This window comes from Brachyistius frenatus, unplaced genomic scaffold (assembly GCF_029030835.1).
Source record: "Brachyistius frenatus isolate BFR_SWC_R1_liver_20210118 unplaced genomic scaffold, ASM2903083v1 Contig_17, whole genome shotgun sequence".
Taxonomy (NCBI): domain Eukaryota; kingdom Metazoa; phylum Chordata; class Actinopteri; family Embiotocidae; genus Brachyistius; species Brachyistius frenatus.
In genome coordinates this window covers 4,432,361-4,452,480 of record NW_027210616.1, presented here as the reverse complement: position 1 = coordinate 4,452,480, position 20,120 = coordinate 4,432,361, and the positions used below count along the sequence as shown (strand labels likewise).

Genomic DNA, 20,120 nt, shown 5'->3' with positions numbered 1-20,120 from the left:
CGCTGCATGCAGTTAAAGTTTTTACCCGTCAGAGGAAAACAAGAAAGCGCCCGTACGGAAGCAAGCAAACATGACTGACAACCGCAAGAAGTAAGCTACCCGTTGATGATCTCTTCACGGTAAGATGCTTGCATGACAAGCTTTCCTCACATTTTAAACACACCGACCTCTAGTACAGCGTGAAGGTTGTGAAAGTATGAAGGCGAAGTCAGCGTGCTTAACACCTGCTAGCTCGGTTAGCTGGAGCAACAACAACAAACAAACAAAAAAACCTTGAACGTTTCAGTAACAGAAGAACCGTTAAAGTCCGTTAACACGTTTATAGTCGGGACGCTTCAGCTGAGCTTCAAACTCATAAAAAAAAATTAAAAAAAAATACAATCACAACATCGGTATGTATGTTTTCTCCACGATGTTGTTCTTTTAGCTTTATGGCAGATGGTAACCAGCGTTTCGGTGCTACGCTGGAGTTGTGACCGGGAGTCATCTCGTCAATTAATCACTATTATTAATATTGATCAGCCCGGTTTCCTTCTTTCCTCATCGGTGCTCCTATTAGTAAGTTGCCCTCACTGCGCCCGCTTCTTTTTCCCCATTTAAATAGTGTATCTAAATAATACAATGTCTAGCTCCGAAGGCTGTGTTCTTTGATGATTTATCGTTCACAATAAAATGACATTCAATCCAGCCGTGGGCTCTCAATGCATTAACAATTTGCAGCTGATTCAAGTGCCACTTAAATAAAGGAGAAGAACTGTATTTGTCTGTCTTCGTCCATTCAGACTCTGATGTAGAAACAGTAGTGTCAAATTGTTCTTCTGTTTGCACGAGTAAAGACTTTGAATCAGTCAGTCCAGACATTTATTATCATTATTATTATTATTATTATTATTATATTCCATTTCTGCCAACAGAGGCCTCTAAATCCTAGACATTGGTCCTTTAGCACCCCAGTTTGTAACTGTTTGTGTTAAAAAAAAACAAAAAAACAATGACTGTAAGTCCACTGTGACAATAGACAAGTTCAGTCATTTACATCTTTTTTTTCTCTCTTAGCTAATTCATATCACTACAGAGATGGAGGCTGCAGGAGCAGACAATAGTCTGCATATACAAGGGGCAGCAGCAGCAGAGCAGAGCGAGCCCTCCTAGACGCCAACAGACTCCTACAAAGCCGGTTTGGGCTTCGCTAGAAGAAGCAGCCCAAATGAAAACGGAAGGAAACGCTTTCTACCGGGAGAAGAACATTCGCTCAGCCATCGGACGCTATCACCGTGCTCTGCTGGTCCTCCGAGCCCTCGACTCGGATGTGATGACGTCGTTAAAAGGGTTTGGACCGGAGGCACCGAAGCTCACATCTGAACAGGAGGCTCTACTGAGAAGCACACAAGTGGACTGCTACAACAACCTAGCTGGTACATAATAATTGTCACCATGTAAAGCCAACAACAACAACAACAAATATATATGCGTGTATATATATCCTTTAGCATAATCCTCTAAATGTGAGCATGGCCAACTAATAAATTATGCACATTCAATTCAGTTCATTATGAGAGGGGTTTTTTTAGGGAAATAATCATGGGACAGTTGAATATGTATACTATGTATAACATATATATCTATATATATATCTATATATATATATATTCGATATCTCTTTCAGCCTGTTTACTGCAGAAACAGAGTGTTGATTACACTCGTGTGCTGGACTACAGTCTGCGGGTGCTGCAGTGGCGACCCGGCAATGTGAAAGCACTCTACAGGGCAGGAGTAGCCACACTGGAGATCGGAGATGCACAGAGAGCCAAACAGTACCTCACCCAGGCCTGCAGAGAGCAGCCGAATGGTAAGAACAGAGCCAGCACATTACCATCATTCACAGAAGGTTTAGGCGACTGTGGATATAAATACTCATTTATTTATACATTGTTGAGTTTCTCTGTGCAGTTTTACAACTCCTCTGCACCAGACACATCAGCAGCTTCAGTTCTCTGTCAGTGTCTACATGGGATACATCTTGGCAGCACTCAAAGCCCAGTACCACTGCAGCGTAGTTGTATGCGTAAATGTGAGGAAAATAGACGTGGGGTGTGAGAATACACTTTGGGTCAGGGCGATGCAGGTTAGGTTATAAATATCTTTTCCAACAGACGTTCAGGAGACGGATTGACAAAAAAGTATATGAAAAGAAACGTCCGGTGTAGAGAGTCGTTCATATATTGATAAATTGTTGTCGATGGATGTTTGTATCAAATGACTACTTGGTCTCCAACAGCTGTTAAACTTATTACAATTCATGTTTATCGTAATTATGGTGATTCAGTTTCATATTTGATAACCGCTTAATATAGTAAAGTATCTAAAGCGGACAAAAGAACATTTCCCACCAAGATACTTTTGTATTTGAAATGTAATCCACCGCCCAACAGAGCATGATGTATTCCTCACCTCAAAGCAATAGTTGGACACTTTTGGAAATATGCTTATTGACATTCTTGTCAATAGTGCCAGCTTAGCATAAAGACTAGAAAATAAGAAACTGTGAGCCTGACTGTCCAAATGTAACCTCTAAAGCTCACTAATTAACATGTTTTATCTCATTACCAATTAAATAAACAACATACAACTTTGGAAATGTCAAAGGTCTTTCAGATAAAGAATCTGACACTCTGCAGATTCAGAGCAGGCTGCTGATAATGGTAATATTCACCCAAAGACACTTGACTTTGTCACAGATTTACATAAAATTTTCACAGCATAATTTAGCAGATTGTCTTCTAGTCTACTCTACATGTTTGAGCACCTGTGGGTTATAGTACGCCCTCCCAAAAGAAAACCTCTTCGTTTGTCTCATAGATGCCAACGTGAAGAAGCACCTGCAGAGGGCTGAGGAGAAACTAAATCGGGAGTTACAAACAGAGAAAGCCATGTATCGAGGCATGTTTTCCTCTGGCCCGAAGGACTGCTCTGGGGGAGGGATTAACCAAACCAACGGAGCTGGTGAGGGAGTTTAGCCTGCCAGCTCAAGCTGCCAAATAAAGCCTCAACTTGAGAGAGACTGTCCAACCTCACGAATGTCCACTCATCTTGAATCGCTAATGGTACCGTCTTCTTTACATTTTGGAGCACAGGAAAGTACGAGTTGTTCATTATACAGAATACAAGAATGCAATCAGTATGAAACTAAAAATGTCGCTGCTGAAAATAGAAAGACGAGGACAGAAAAGTTAGTTTCCTAGCAACACAGAAACGAGAGAAAGTCCAGTGTTCACAAAAATGCCTCTGAAAGCGAAAGAGACTGTTCATGCACTCCTTCATGATTGCAATTGTCTGGTCTGTGATGTGAATGTTGATTTTTGTGAGTTTTCAAATAAAGTATTTTTAAAATAATAATGCCAATCTCGTGGTCATTTGTTTGTAAAACAAAAAATAAATGTGGTTATTTACAGCACAGTACAAGTTTAGTTGATAGTATATTTTATTAGTCATAAGCCATGAGAAGCCACAAATTTATCTCAAATAATTCATCAACATTTTAATCATTTCAATATTTATTTTAAAATCCTGAGCAAAATATCAAGTTAAAGAGTATTTGCTTGGTTTTGGTCATTGTCTGGCCAATGTGATTGTACTTCAAAGGCAGTATTGCCCATAATCAAAGAGGAATAGCACATTCTCACAATAGCTATTGTTCACTGAACAAGTCACAGAACAGCATGCAGAATGAGAGTATGCACATACACATTCATACTCATGGTTACAGGAGCATTCGACCATTATGCAATGACGCTACAGCCAACATCGTGGGTTATTATACAATATTATTTTTAAATTGCGCTATTTTCCGGCCATGAAAGGATCCCAGAATAGTGTTCCTGTCGAGGCATCATATCCTTTGAAACAGCATTCATACTATGAAAAACTCCACTCAAACCCATACTAAGGAAGATTTTAAAAGGCTGGTAGTTGTTTGCAGCTCCTAAAACAAACTATTCACCCTGAAATGAACCTTAGTTTCCTTCAATTACATTTCTCTGTGGGCCGTGCTGCATCCTTCAGCACTCCTCCTTGCTACTCTTGGGGTGATCCACAGGTTATAAGACATTGTTTTTTACGCTGCAGAATGTGTTTGTTTGAGAGCAATTTTGTAGTTTGTTGTGAGGTCATAAACATCTTTAAAAATGTACAAAAACATTACTAGAATGAATAAAGAAATTGAGAACAAAATAAAAGCAGGTTTTACAGACTTTATGTGCCTGAGAGGAACTTCCATCATGTTGGTGGTGACCGTGAGGACTGGCCGATATCTTATGGCCAGTACTGTAGAACCAGTGTATCTGTCTGATCAGTCATTAAACTTAGAAAGACTGAAAATAATAAAAAAAAAAAAATGATGGCACTTCGTTAACATCGGATATAATATTAAGCATCACTGGTGTTTTGACTGCAACACATGGAAAATGCATCTAGTGCGATGTTCATTTATTGTACAAGTGTCACTTCTTCGATGGCTTCCGTTTCAAACTCAGGGACCTCATGGAGCCAAACACTCTCCTCCCCAAATCCCTCAGTGATCTGGAGCGCTGGAGGGGCATCCGTGGAGGAGGGGAAGGAGAAAACGAGGGGGAGGAGAGAGGGGAGAGTGAGTGGCAGCTGCCGTCTAGGCTCTGAGAGCGAGATAGGTTGAAGAGGCTAGCAGTGGAAGACAGCCGTTTGTCCTCCTCCTTCGCTCTTAGCAGTCTTACTCCGTGATCTCTGCTGATCCCCATTCCACCATGCCCCACATCCAAGGATGACACCCAGTGTGCCCGCTTTGTGGGCTCCTCACTGTGGTTCCGAGGTACCAGCAAGCCCTGGGACTCACTCCTGAACAGAGCCCTCCTAGAAAGCCTGAGGCTGGAGCTGCGCCTCTCTCCATCTTCTTTCCCCCTCCTCTTTGAGAAGATGGGGGAGTTATCTACTTTTGGCCTCTTGTCGCCACTGCTGGATGAAGTCTTCACCCTTCGGTGCTCCCTCCTCCAGCTTCCGACACTGTTCCTCCTCCAGCTGTAGCCGTACTCGGCTCTGTCCATTTCTTCCCTTTCGCTTTCAGAGTCTTTGCCCCAGAGTCGTCCCTCAAAGCCCTTCCAGAGCTTGCTGGAGGACTTCCTGGGTGTCTGGGCTGCCGTTCGCATCTTCTCCTCTTCCTCAGCCCAAGCTGAGCTGTAGTCGTCTCTCCTGGCGTAGCTGCTAACGGTGGCTGCCCTGATCAGCTTATGGGAGGCATGCTTTCCTCTGTAGAGCCCATCCCCCTCCGCCCTCTTCATCCTGCTGCTGCCGCCACTTCCTCCCCCACTCTGCCGCAGCGATCCACCTCTATGTTTGATCCCGCCATGCTCCAAAGGAGAAGTCCTGGTACTGGTGCGGGGCAGGGAGCACTGGAAGGGTGCATCCCGTCGGAAAACTGAGAGGGGGGTAGCACCCAGGGGGGAGGGCTGCAGAGGGCGTGGAGGAGAGCGACCCCTAGGGGTAGAGCGGGAGGCAGGGGAGGAGGCCGTGGAGGAGGGAAGGTCAGATGGGGAAGGGATCTGCTGGTAGTGACAGTGTGAGGAGTAATGAGGAGAGGGGAGGTGAATGGACTGGTAAGGATGTATGGGGCTGTTGGAGTGTGAGAGAGGAGGGGTGAGGCTGGACTGAGACTGTGGAGAATGGGTGACACTGAGAGACAGCTGTATTGGTCTCTGTGGATTCAGATCCGTCAGCCTCGTGTAGTCATGTGATGGATCTGTCTGGGCTGTCAGGTAAGTTTTACTGTGACCCCTCACCTCACCTGTCTGGAAGCAGTCAATATCCAGCTCCACGCCTTGTTCCATCAGTCCAACCACAACAGCCTTGGATAGGCCAGAGAGGCGGGAGATCTCTCCCACCATGGGGGAGTCTTCACTGAGCTTGGGACTGGAGCTGGACTCTTGGATGAAGCTGCTGCGCTGAGAACCAGGAGCTGATCCAGCATTTGTACCAAACGCTGACTGTCCAGTCTCAGGTGGAGCACCGCTGCTCCAGTCCAATGAGCGACAGAATGACGCCGACCCAAATCCAGAAGTGGTTCCAGACCCGGAAGGGACCTCCAGGGAACTGCGGTGGCTCAGACTGCTCGGGCAAGTTGAAATTCGAGGGCGAGCTCTCATGGCTGGGGTGGGTGTAGCAGAGGACACTGACGAGGCAGAGGCAGTGGATGTTGCAGAGAAGTCACCTCTCAAAGCTCCACAGCTGCCATTTTTAGGATTGTCCCCCAGGCCGCGGCTAGAATTTAAACCGGGAGTCAGGTTCAGGTTCAGGTTGAGATGCAGATTAATGTTCAAGTCCTCTCCTGTTGCTGACGGAAGGTTTCCCAGGTTGATTGAATTCCTGGTGCCTTTTTTGCCAGTGGTGCTGAGGCTGACTCTGGCTGAGTTCCCCAACAATGACTTACAGGGTGTGATGCTTCCACCTGGCAGGGTGGAGGGTGTACCGCGGCCCTCAAAGGCAGACAGGGACTGGGTGGAGCCGTGACTTTTCCCAGGGGTACAAAGGCCTCTATGTGTGACTGGTCCAAGGGTGGCAGCTGCAGGGAGATCAGAGGTTGAGGAGGTTACACGACCGTGGTACTGGCGAGCCAGCCGAGAGATGTACTGCTCCAACTGGGTGAAGGAGGCCTGCGTGGGGGGCTGCTGAGGCTGGAGAGGCAGATCTGCGTTGTTGTTTGACTCTCGTGGTTCATCATTCTGGGGTCCTTCAGGGCTCGCAGAGGCTGATTGCTCCTGATTCTGGGAGGTGAAGAGGGGGCTCTGGAGGGCAACGGCATGCAGTGGGCTTGGATAGGAGTAGACCTCTTTGGTCCGACGGGACACCAGGTCCGTGCAGTAGCGGGGATCCAGCTGGGGTTTTGTATGGAGGGTGGAGGTGGAGCCGGAGGAGGAAGAGGAAGAGGAAGAGGATGCAGGGTCGAGAAGCGGGAGGAGTGAGGAAATCAGGGAGTAACCGAACCCTGAGCAGAGGTCAGATAGAAAGCTCAGACCAGTTGGTTCAAGATTACTTGGCACTGTAAGATAGACGAGATAAGAAGAATTTCAGACAAAACATTTTTTTACTGGAGCCCAAGCACCGATGGTGCGAAAGCCCTATTGTTATTCAAGCAATTATTATGAATCTCTGTAAACAACGGCATTTTTGGAGGCTTTATCATACTCAAAAACTCATGAAGTTGGTACACGCTTGACTCCCGGCGAAAAATTTCGTATTTTAGTGGAGTCGCGAGTGGGCGTGGCCAAGTGGCTCGCTAGCGCCCCCTTCACAGATGCCCCGGCGGCTACATTTACCTACATGCACAAAATTCGGTGGACATGTGTATCACACCTAGACGAACAAAAAAGTTACATTGCACCATTACCTCAACTCAACAGGAAGTCCGCCATTTTGAATTTCGTTGCCATTTTTGCCCGATTCACACGTATTGTACTTTAACAAACTCCTCCTAGGGATTTTGTCGGATCAACTTGAAATTTTGTCAGTGCACTGTTAACATGTTTGGGATTAAAAGTTAGCAAAATAATTTGTTTTCGTCGATGGGTGTGCCCATGGCGTGGTGGCCATTTTGAGCGTCTCGCCATGAAACTACAAATTGCTGTAAATCTTATGTACATGTATGATAATAGTCTGGCCCTGAACACACCTGCATGGTAATATTCGCTTATAGTCATAGCGCCACCTGCTGGCAACAGGAAATGACACTTTTCATACTCTCACATGCTACGTCGAGCTGGTTGATCACATGAACCTAAAGTCGGGTCAGAATAGCCTTAACATGTGGTTGATGATATATTGAGAAGTTAGTTTGACTTCGTCAAAGGGCGTCGCCAATGGCGATGCGGCAATGTGACGCATACATCCGGGGTGGTGAGACGATACATCTGATATGTGTTTTGCGCGTGGGCGTGGCCAAATGGCTCGCTAGCGCCCCCTAAACTGTAGCCCCGGCTCCTAGTTTAACCTACATGTACCAAATTTGTTGGACGTGTATAACACCAAGATGTACAAAAAAATGTCTCGTGGCATTATGACCTCAACTAAACAGGTCACCAGTTTTGGCTTTTCGCACATGGTGTATTTTAACGAACTCCTACAGATTTCATCGGACCAACTTGCAATTTTGTTTCTCTTATCTTAACACCTGAGAGATGAAAAGTTATCAAAAGATTTTGTTTTCGTCGATTGGTGTGCCCGTGGCGTGGCGGCCATTTTGAGCGTCTTGCCATGAAATTACAAGTGACTGTAACTTTTATGTATATATTCCAATCTTCCTCAAACATTACATCTTTGATAACAGTCCCGCCCTGAAGACACCCGTATGGTAATATTCGCTAATAGTCATAGCGCCCCCTGCTGGCAACAAAGAAAAACTCATAAAAGTTGGTACACGCATCTCTCCTGGCAAACAATTTTATATTTTAGTGGAGTTGCAAGTGGGCGTGGCCTAATGGCTCGCTAGTGCCCCCTAAACAGATGCTCCAGTGGCTACATTTACCTAAATGCACGAAAGTCGGTGGACGTGTATCACACCGAGACATACAAAAAATTCCAATGCACCATTACGTCAACTCAATAGGAATTCCGCCATTTTGAATTTAGTCACCATTTTTAGTCTTTATGACAAAGGGGGGAATCGCATCCCTAATCTTCTTGCTGAGAGGCAACAGTGCTAACCACTGCACCACCAATCTTCCCGGGAGATACTATGCAATGTGACAAATTTTTGGTTCACTGCAACCTATAACTCTACCTTCCATAAATATTCATTCAAATGTGACCAAAATTGCTGCAGACATTCTTTGGATAGTAGATATACATGTTTTCAAGGGGGTCTGCAGTGATATTAAATATGTTCCTGTAACATTTCAGCTTCACTAAAAGTTGAATCACCATCAACAGGCCAAGGTGGAATTTGAACCAAACTTGGTTGAATCTAGAAGTCGAATCTTTTACCTGTTGAGTTAACCAGACTGTCGGTTGAGTCACTGGAAGCTCTGAGTGAACTCTGTGAAACACTTTCTCCGCCGCGAGTAGTTCTTCAGCACTGAAAATAGTCCAGCGGTCTACGACGCTGCTTCAGAGCTGCAAACGACCTCATGAGGACACTCAAGGTCATCCACACAGTTCACAGAGGGTGAGTCCCTCTAAAGGTAAGCGACACGTTTCATGGAGGGCGAGTCCCTCTAAGGGTAAGCCACATGGTTGCGGGTTTGCCGGTTTCGGGTTTGTGTTGTAAATGCAGTCATACTAATACCAAACCAAAGGTCAATAATACAAAACAAAATAACAACTCAAATACAAGTCAATAACAAAAAATAAAGGGTGTGTCTTCTTGGATTTCTGTCTGAACTACCACAAACTTTATCCCCCCAATCCCATTAATACATTTTAATGCTATGGTATGAATTTTTTTTCATAATTTGGACGACATGTTTTGGAAGTCATGCTATAGTATGACACAGTGGTGCAGTGGTTAGAGCAGTTGCCTCACAGTGAGAAGTAACTGGGTTCGATCCCCACTTGAGGCATGCATGTCAGTCATACTCCAAAAAGTGATTAAAAAAAAAAAAGACGTAGCATGTCGTCCAAAAAGTGACCCAAAATAAATGTTTGTATATAGTATAGCTAGGGCGATGCAGTTAAGTTTGATGTTTCTCCGTGACACAGGAAGTTGATGTTTTACGTCAAACAATGCTCCAAACCTTACGCAACTTGCGTCAGGCACCAACTTTCATGAGTTTTTGAAGATGTTAAAGCTGCCAAAAAAAGGCAACTTTTTTTAAAGAAGAATTAGGAACGAGATCGAGAAAATGTTTTAAACTGCAAGCGGTAATATGCGGACCCTCGCGTGGTGCACGTCGGGGAGCCGGCGGCCCCGACCCACTGGATCCCTGACGTGCAGCGTGCGAGGACCATTATATCACTGCCTGCAGTTTTAATTTTGGATTCAATTCACTAGATATTTATTTATTTATGTATCCAGACAGAAGACCTTTGCCAAAACAATGCTTTGACCCATCTTCAGTTGACCTTTCTGAACCAAGTGACTGCTGGACATGGATCGCTTGCCTACACCAGCTCACCTGACACTGGTGTCTCTTCTGTTGGTTCAGCGTCTTCCTGGCTGCTTTGGAGCTCAGCCTGCTGCAGCTGCACCGCACCTTCTGACCACAGGATGTCAGTGTTGTCTGCAGACACAGGAACCTGCTCCCACGGCTTCAGGGGTCTGGCAGGTGGCACCGGTCCGCAGTGAGCTGCATCACTGGACACTGAGTAGCAAGAGTCTGAGAGAGAGCTCCCGCTCACTGAATAGAAACCTTGACAAAAGAAATTCAGGGCACACATGAGTCGTATAAGCGACAAGACACCAGCAGGTTCTGTCAAATGCTGGCCAGGATATATAGCTACCTTGGGTCCTGACTTCTCTGGTTGTCATGTAATATGCTGTCTGTTAGGTCATCTGTATTATTATTGAATCTGTATATCAGGAAGACACTCACTCCTGAGCATACTCGTATTTTTTGTTTTTACTGATTTCTCTTTTTCTTCTTTCGTGGACTGCTCACAATGGCCTCTGTATTTAAGGTATCTCCAATGTCACTAGTTAAGTTGAATTTAGTTTTAAAAATGATCAAATAGGAGAATACAAATGGATGTCATAAATGCTACTATCTTGTTATCTGCTCCTGCACATTTCACCTTTAAGTTTTACGCTGCCTTTTCGAAACAGCTCTGTCCTGTTAGTTTAGACGTCTAAATGTGTAGTTTGTAAGGCCAGTAAAAACTAGCTAAACAAATACAAGACATCGCCTACAGAAACTCAAACTTCATTAAAATTCCAGGAGAAAGGCGTCACAGTGCTGTATCACTGCTACATTTGTACAGTTTTCAGAAAAGAAAGTAAATAATAGTTTTAAAAAGTGAGTACATGCCAGAGAAAGAAATGCTTCTCGAGGCACAGGGAGCAGAGGCTGGATAAGAGTTGTACAAGAAAGTCAGAAAAGTTGACAGATGGAGAAAGAATGAGTCAGTGCCAAGTCACATAGAGTGCAAGCAAACACCAGTAAAAAAAAGAGTGCGGTTAATGTTTAATGGGAAATCGCTCAAGGTGAGCTATAGTTGTATTAGAAGGTGACAAACTGTTGGCCATTGTACAGGTCAGTGCTGCTATCACACTAGTCTTTAGTTGTATTTACCTGAACTAGGTCTGGAGTCACTGTCCAGGTGGACCACACCACTGAGGTCCAGGGTTGGGGGAGAGAGCAGGTCAGAGGGGGCGTCCCAGGACAGCGTAGACCAGCGAGAGTTACTCCCCCTGCCAGATGAGAGGTGGGCTGTCCCATCCCCTGAATTACTGCTGCTGTCCTCTGGGCTGGTCTGACAGGGCAGTACCATTGTATCTGAGGGAGAGGGAGCCTGAAAAAAAAGTTATAATACAGAGCTGAGTAAAATTATGAATGCTACTTTAAGAGAGAAATCAAAAATAACACACAGGTTCTTTACATGAGGTTTAAAGTAGAGTGCAATAGAACCAAGACAACATGGAATATTATCAAGTGACTCTGCTGCCAGCAAGAGACTGAGCACCAAAATCTCAGTTTTATCTTCAGTTAGACTGAGACAGTTTTGAGAAAGGCAAGTTTCAAAATTGGTCCAACAAGTTATTAAAGAATTACAGAGGAACCAGTCAGGTTTAGAGGTAGGCATAACTATCATCAGCATAGAGGTGATAGGCAATATTGTGAGTTTTAAAGGTAGACCCAAGAGGCAGCATATATAATGAAAACAGAAGTGGACCTAAAATGGACCCTTGAGGTACCCCACAGGTAAAAGGGGCAGACTGAGAGGAGTAGTCACCAATGCTAACTGCAAATGATGTGTCAGTCAGATAGGATCTAAATTAGTTTCAAGCAGTGCCGTAGATGCTGATGTACTGCTTAGAAATATACTTTATCAGGCCTCACACGATGAAAAGGCTTGGAACTACTGGGTCAGTCTTAACATGTTCTTTTTTATTTTGTTTAATTTTTTTAAATGTAAAATCTTAATCTGAAAACAAACAATAACTACAGCTGTTGGATAACAGTAATGGAGTAAAAACTACAATGTGGAATCCTGTAAAATAGAAGTTAGTAGTATCAAATGGAAATTTGTACATAAAAGTAGTTGAATAAATGTCCTTATACTTTCCATGAAACTGATGCTTAAAAAAACGCAACTCTTTGACCCTCTGCATGTCTTTGCCAGAGCAGACACAATTAGATCCATGTGAGGAGACATGTAAAACTGCACATCCATGATATAATTTACCAGGCACACGCTCTGATGATGTCACACCACACTTCCCAGAACAGCCAGGAATGAGGCCCCACACACCCCCACACAACAACAAGAATAACAATCGCCCTGACAACTTAGCAAAGTGCCTCCATTTCCCAGATTAGTGAGTGCTCGGTAGAGTAAACCCCCTCCTCCAATTATCCTCCAAATCCCCAACCCATCCCTCCAGGACAGCAGCCAAGAGCCCCTGCATTAGTCCGATGGAGCCCAGACAACAGAAACACTGTGAGTGGCGCTGATCAATCCTCTTGTTACTGAGGAAACAATACAGGTAGTGACTCACTGCTGGGTGGCAGCAGAGGAGGGGGATTCAGAAGATAATAGGAGAAGACAGATGACGTAACAAAGAGGGCAGAAAGGAAAGGGGGGATGGACTGAGGAGGAAAGACGAAAGGAAGGAAAGAAAAAGTGGGTGAAAGAGTTTTAGACTTTGACCCGTCTTCGGCTTATCTCCTCTCTCTCCCCTCAGCTCTGTGAAATCCCGTCCCCTGCTTATTTTTTCCCCAGTGAGTCTACAGTGAGTCGTGGCTGAGTGGGTGACCAAAACCAGTGAGAGGGACAAAAAAAGAGACAGAAATGAGAGAGTGAGTCACGGAGTGAGTGAGGGCGGTGAGGAGGGGGTGAGCGGTTGCCGGGTGAGAGAGAAGGGCATCTTGAAGGACCCCCACCTCCCCCACACTCCCCTTGACAAATAATCCCCCCCTCCCGCTTCTATAATATCCTTCGAGCCAGCCGCCCCCTACTCACCATAGCTACAGCTGCTCGCTCTCTAACTCTCGCTCGCTTCTCCTCCCACACAAGACCCACAACAGCACAACAGGCGCGGCAAAATATTTAACTCATCCTCAGCCTGAACACACAGTCAAGGGCTTAACACGAGTTTCTAATTCCGTCTACTGAAAGAAGTGAAATAACCCTTTATGAAGTCCCTTGAATGTGTACATATCTGCAAGAATCCACTTCCATATTGTCCCTCAACAGCATAATGCACTGCACATTACAGGATATAATGTTACACAGTGACCAGTGCATGATCAAATCATAGGAGACTGACAGAGCCGGGTGGGGGTCTGTAATATGATAGCCCTTCCTGTGTGGGAGAAGAGCAGCCCCTCTGGAACAACATGAGGAAAATGTATGGGTCGATTGGATAATAATGCTACAGTGGCCGCAGCTGCACACGCAGGACACCTCTCTTGATAGGCACATTATGACATTGCAGCGGTTGCCATGATGAGGCAGAGTAATTTGGTCAAACAGTGCAGGACAGAGCGAGTGTCTGATGAGAGGTACTTGTTCATTCAAACACGGCGCAGTATTTATCGTTTCATGCATTATTAATCTGCAATTGAAATTTAAAGACAGCCCACGCTGTGTTTCCTCTTCTCTGAGAGAAGCTTTTCTGCAACATTCTTGTGGATGTTTCACAGCGCACAAAAGTATCAACATTACAGACTTTAGCTGTGAGCTCAGAAAGATCCCGAGGCAAACAGAGAGACAAAAGCTGTCTCACTCCACAAGTTGAGGTAATGGCTCTCCATGTAAGATGATGCTTTCCAGTGCTAAACCTAATTTGATGACAGACTGACTTCAGCATAGCACACACGGCAGTGCTTAGGGCTGCATCTGGCAATTATCTAACTCATTTTCTTGATTAATTGATTAGCTGTTTGGTCTATAAACATCCAAAATCAATGAAATTACATATTTCAGTTTCATGAAGACTAAAGTAATGTCCTCGGGTGCTGTTTTTTTGTCCAAAGATACTCAGTTTACTACAGTCTGATATGGGGCTGCAGATAATAATTATTTTCATTAGTGAGTAATTGATCAGCTGCTTAGTCTTTAAAATGTCAGAAAATGATGGAAAATGTCAGTTTCCCAAAGCCCAAAGAGAAGTCTAAAATGTATTGTTTTGTCCCGACAAACAGTCCAGAACAAAAAGATATTCAGTTCATAATCATGGAGAACTAAAGGTACCAGAAAATATTCACATTAATGGAATCAGAGGATTTTATCATATTTTTAATTTAAGAAATTACTAAAAATTATTAATCTATTGCCAAAATAGTTGGAAATCTAGTTTTTTGTCTTTTAGGTCATTGATCAATCAACTAATGTTGCAGCTCTAGAGTTAAGACAAGAAAAAGCAGCCGATTTTAACATCTGATAAGCTGAATGCTCGAAAATGTCAGAAAAGATGTTGATAATCAAAATAGCTGCTGGTTAAGTTCATGTCAATCGATTAATTTTTGCAGGTCTGTGAATCGAGACAATCTCTGCAACATATTCCCTCCTTCTCCCACTCCTGTCCTCTGTGTAGTATCTTCAGTGAAGACACACTGAATTGCAACAGTGAGGATTCCACCAACACCAACCGACATCCCGTTTCCTTCTCGTTTGTACAACATTACATTGTACAATTTTAAGAAGTTCAGTTAGGATGCAATAAATCAAAGCTCGTTCTATTTCTAAAAACATATTGCATAAAACTGAATTATTTACAATATAAATGCAAATTTAATGTCTTTTCAAGCCTTGCCGCCTTATTTTTGAACAGATGTAATTATTTTGTTCATAAACCTGCGTGCTTCACAGATGCTGAATCAAGTCACGTGATCATTTTAATCTGCATTTTTCCATCACAGATGACATCATACACTCATAATCCTGACCTGCCAAATATGGATTTGCTCAGTGATAACTTCTGTCCTCTTTCTCTGCTAGTAAAGAAAAGGTGAATCACATTTCAAGAGTTTAATTGCAAAATGAAAAAAAAAATGAAAAAAAAATGTGTTGAAGCAGAGCGCATTGTTATGAGTCACCAAATCCTCAGTTTACAAGATAGTTATATTTATAAAAGCAGACAAATCTGTATTTTTCAAAGCAAATTAAATGAATAATAAATATAATGCTATTGTAGGTGAATCTTTACCTCGATTCTAGTAAATAAAACAGCAGGTTTCCACTTATTTCTCTTGTTCTCTCCACAGCTGCTGCACAGTTGAAACTAGATGAGGTCACTTTTGCAACAACAGGAGCAGCAATTTGTTTGCATTGATTTGCAAATGTTGTGTGTTTGTCGGCGAAGGCTGGCAAAGGGCAGCGTGCCAGCGTGCTCTGCTACACCGGCAGCTCCCTTCAGAGGTGAGAATGAGCAATGCTGCTTGGCCTCTCCACAGGATCTCTCAGCACCACGGGGGGAACTACAGAGGAGATGTTGACAGGTGGGCGGTGAGGAAGGCGGCACATCCATGCAGTCTCAGACGGGACTGCAATTTTTGCGCCTGCACTGATAAAAAATGATTCACGACTTCAAGTGTCTCTGCTGCGGCCTATTCAGTGGTATGATTTCATATTATTTTGCCAAATAAACACACCATTCTGCAAAGATGACCTCAGCTGTAGCCTGGTTAAAACAGAACATGTATTAATATGCCGCAGGGTGCTGAGTAATACCACACACTGGTATCAAGAACAAAGTGTAATCACAGTTTGTGCAAAGCATTTTTTGCTTTCTCAGAATAACATTGAAATGTTATCAATGTAGCCAGTTTCATATCCAAAACCGAAAAAAAAAAAAAAAAAAAAAAACAGCAGTGTCACTGTTTTATCAAATCTGGAAATGATCCACAGATAATCCATGACAAATTGATCTGGAGTGAAACAACATGCAGCAGTGCACTTGAGATCTAAAAGAAAACAAGTCTGCACCACTGCATAGAATCTCTGACGATAGTTTGATCTTCTTGTACAAAATCGCTGCAGGACAGAAGGTCCTTTCATTAAACTAGGCCATCTATGCCATGGAAAGTTGCTGGTTTAAAATTAGTGTCGTATGACCACTGAAAAAGGGGCTGTAGCATTCCCTAGACCTGCAACTCATGATTAGTTTCATTATTGATTAATCTGTTTACCAGAACATGTTTGGCAATCCAGCCTTGAAAACATGACAGAATCCACTTATCAATTGACCCTTTCAGCTCAAAATCCAACCTGACCCCTTCATGTCACAGGTTTGTCAGGTCTGGAAATGATTCAATGACAATCCGCACAAGATTTATTTAATACAAAATTACACAGCACCACACTTGCAATGCAGTGAATCCAAACATAAAAAAAAGTCCATTTCAGATTATTTCAGCTTCTTTTTGATGATGTTTTGGTATTTAAAATTCTATTTAACTGCTGAAAAGAGGATAATTAAATATTTCTAAAATTGAAATTAACCATTATTTTCATTATTCATCTATCCAATCTTCAGATTGCTTGTCTTGCCCAACCAACAACCCAAAATGAAATTATATTTAGTTTATTATCACAAAAGACAAACTAAATCAGCAAATCCCCATTAAGAACCTGCAGCTACAGGATATTATTAAAAATACTTGTGTTTCTGTTAATCCTCTAATTGATATTTTTTTTTAGTTTTCCCTGTTTCTGTTATATTTTGGTATTTTCATGTCAATTCCCATTTCAGATTCAGGCATTTCTAACCTGCTGGGTGCACCCAAATTCACCTTTATCCTCTCATTTTCAGCAGGTGTTTATAACTTCATGAGGTTCAAATTCGGCTCATGTTCTCAAATAATGGACCAGAGCAGCTACATTCTCAGTATTCAGGCCTCAGGATGGGACCAGTTCACACCCTGTCCTCCTTTATTACATGTCAACCCACATTCTCAACACAAAAAGACCTGCGTATCCATTTCTGGGAAACTTTGGGAAATGTGTTGCTTTCTGTGTGTGTGTGTGTGTGTGTGTGTGTGTGTGTGTGTGTGTGTGTGTGTGTGTGTGTGTGTGTGTGTGTGTGTGTGTGTGTGTGTGTGTGTGTGTGTGTGTGTGTGTGTGTTTGAAGGCAGCCTCAGCTCAAACACCCTCACCCTCTTTGGGTTGGTCCCACAGGATCATTAAGGATTTTCGCAGTAAAGGACCAAAACTTAACTTTTTAGACAGAGTGATGGAGTAAACCTTCATATTGTGATCAGAATAATTTGAAGGCAAACTGTGAGCCACAGTGACCTTTAGAGCCGATGAGCTTACCGGCCGGAGCCAAAAAAAAAAAAAGGCAGCAGTGCCTGATTGTGTGTTAATGCCTACACCTGATTTTAGCGCCTCTATCCCGACACATCCTCCTGTTTAACCTTGAGGCAGGGCACAGAGCCAGACGGTAGCTGGTCCTGGATCCCTGACCTCAATGACATTTGCTCCATATGACGGCCACACACTGCTGCTGCTGCTCGGATGGTCTCTGGCATCATCTCAATCAATTGGGAATTCAGCCCTCGGCACAGCCATGCGCCGCCAGGCAGCGATAAAATCTGTCTAGTGAGCCGTAGAGGGACGGCTTGTTGGCAGATCACCATCATCCCGCATCCATATTTAATAATCTTGTCATGTAGAGATCCGGGCAACGAGCTGACAGACGCACTAACTGACCTGTTGCCTGCGGGATGCCGCAGAGCCATGCTCGGCATCCGAGGCGGCGCTCTCCGGGGTTCCGCTCCCCTCCTCCGTGGCTTGTGGCTCCTCGGCGTTGTCGGCGGCAGACGCTCGGTCCTCCAGAGCGGCGTCCACCATCTCCAAGTGTTTGCACCTGAGCACCTCCAGCTCCAGCACACCGGCCAGCGTCGCTTTGAGGCGCTCTCCGATGCGAACGCGCTCGGTGCCCGACCAAAGCGAGTTCACGCAGCCGCCGCGGCGGGCGGCCATCCTTGTCAGGGTGCCCGGCAGGGGGAACCGCGGCGCACCGCTGACCACCACTCAGATACCGTGCAACGGATGAGAGGAATGAATGGGCTAGGGTCCTGCACCAGGTAGAGCAACACAGGTCCGGAGGAGCGATACAATCATAGCAGCGGCCTGAATGAACGCAACATTAAAGAGAGTGTAATCCTGTCCATCTGTGCCGTGCCGTGCCATGCAGCCCACCGCTTCAGGCAGCCCTGCTGACTGGCACGAGACCAGAATTAATGAATCCAGCGGCAGACTGAGGAAACATCATTCAGCCGCGTCTCATCCTCATCCAGGCTGGATTTCCTGTTGACATTGTCCTTTCTTTCTGTCACTCACGCGTTTGTCGGTCCGGTGAAGCGACCACGGTGCTGGAATCCGTGCGCTGCGTCCCCAATGAGACAATGCAACAGACAGACTGAGGGTGATAGCGTTACATGTGGTAGCGGGCAGCAGAGAGGAGGAGCCACTGCGCCCGAGATGTGCTACGATTGGACGGCCAAGTTTTTCGAATGGACGCGTGACAAATCCCTCGGCTGTCCAACTTCGGTGTGCAGGATACAGCAGGCGACAAAATAAATAATGACTGTCGGTCCCTCACGAGTAACCAAGTAGGCTGTATTTCCTGTGGTGCAGTTTTTAGGTAGGCCTGCTTGTGGACTACTTTTGCCTCTGGTCACTGCACCAGGGGAAAATGTATGTGGGCTACTTTCTACTCCAATTTTTAATATGGAAACTAAACCAAATTAAAGACCGTGAACGCTGCAAGTGTTTACAGTTCTGCTGTTTGCTTACACCTCCTCACAGGTGTAAAGTAGGTGGAGTTATGATGGGAGTTACAAACTCTGTACACTACAAGAATGAATAGCCGTACACGTGAAAACACTGGGGCCCACAATACCACACTTTGACCTACAGTGACAATATTCCCAATAAACTTTACAACTTTTGTCATGTAAGAAATCGTTTTTTCTTCATGATATTTCGACCGAATTCCAATCAGCTGTTACAGTTTCAGAATCTGTCTCACTGGCATGACTTGAAGATGTTATTTAGCGACACAAGCTTTTCCTACTTTGTCAAAGGACTTTTATTTACAGCAAAATACATCATAATTCTTACCAAAATCTTGTAGCTGTGCCTTTTCGGTATCAAAACCCAGCTCTTATCATCTTACTTGAATTTGTGCTCACATGGTGACTATTCTTACTTTTTTTTTTTAACAAAAAACAAAAAAAAATCAAATTACTTCAAGGCAGCAGACACAGTAAACCTGGAGTATAATTTCAGAGCATGAAGTGCTGATTGGTCTCCGAATAAATAAGATGCCCTGTGCAGTTTGCTGTTTGCACTGGAAATAAGGGCAGCTTGGAGGTGACCAAGGCAGAGAGGATGCAAAACAGGCTCAACAGAACAGTTGTAAAACCTCTAACAGATGAATCCTGACATCTTTCTGAAATGAAATAATATTCAGATTCTTCTGAAACCAATAGAAGATATTGTTGTTGTTATTAAAGCTAATGGCTTTACCTGCACTTTCTGATATTTTGCTGCATACAAACCTCCTGGCACTTGCATTTGATATTATCTTTATTTGAGTTTTATCACTTCCTGGTGGGGCTGCTGGAAACATCTATATGACTGTAAATATGTAAATAATGTGTCTATAAAAGTGCAGAACATTTTGGTGCCACTTTTAAACCAGCAGAGGGTGATCTTCACCCACATGAGGGCAGCTGGTCTTGATTCCATTTCCACAGGCTGGTGGTTCACAAACTGCAACCTGACTGCAGGACCTCCACCTCTAAGAAACAAAACAGCCGTACCTAACGAGCAGCCAGTTTTTAATGTGGTGTACAAAATATTAGAAACGCATGCTTGTATAACACGAGACAGTTTAACAGCATTCCAAAAAGCCTCCAAAAAGCTAATAAAATCTAACCAACGTTAAAATAGGTTGACAAAAACAGAACATTAGAGCTTTATTATGGAGACAC

The 20,120-nt window shown here is 44.0% G+C and overlaps 2 protein-coding genes across 2 annotated transcripts; one reads left to right on the top strand and one right to left on the bottom strand.

Moving 5' to 3' along the window:
- Window positions 1-13: 13 nt before the first annotated feature.
- ttc9c (tetratricopeptide repeat domain 9C) lies at window positions 14-3,396 on the top strand. The gene is given in 5 exon segments (XM_069694488.1): window positions 14-119; window positions 1,057-1,149; window positions 1,151-1,415; window positions 1,667-1,849; window positions 2,860-3,396. Coding segments are annotated over 4 exon segments (678 nt in total). The 5' UTR covers window positions 14-119; window positions 1,057-1,077; the 3' UTR covers window positions 3,018-3,396.
- On the bottom strand, window positions 1,900-18,554 carry LOC138618621 (nuclear pore complex protein DDB_G0274915). Its single transcript, XM_069694487.1, has 4 exons — window positions 17,830-18,554; window positions 11,247-11,466; window positions 10,134-10,367; window positions 1,900-7,063 (listed from the first exon to the last, which is right to left on the bottom strand). Exons 1-4 carry the CDS (start codon window positions 18,100-18,102, stop codon window positions 4,500-4,502), a joined length of 3,291 nt encoding a protein of 1,096 aa, XP_069550588.1. The 5' UTR covers window positions 18,103-18,554; the 3' UTR covers window positions 1,900-4,499.
- Window positions 18,555-20,120: the final 1,566 nt, after the last annotated feature.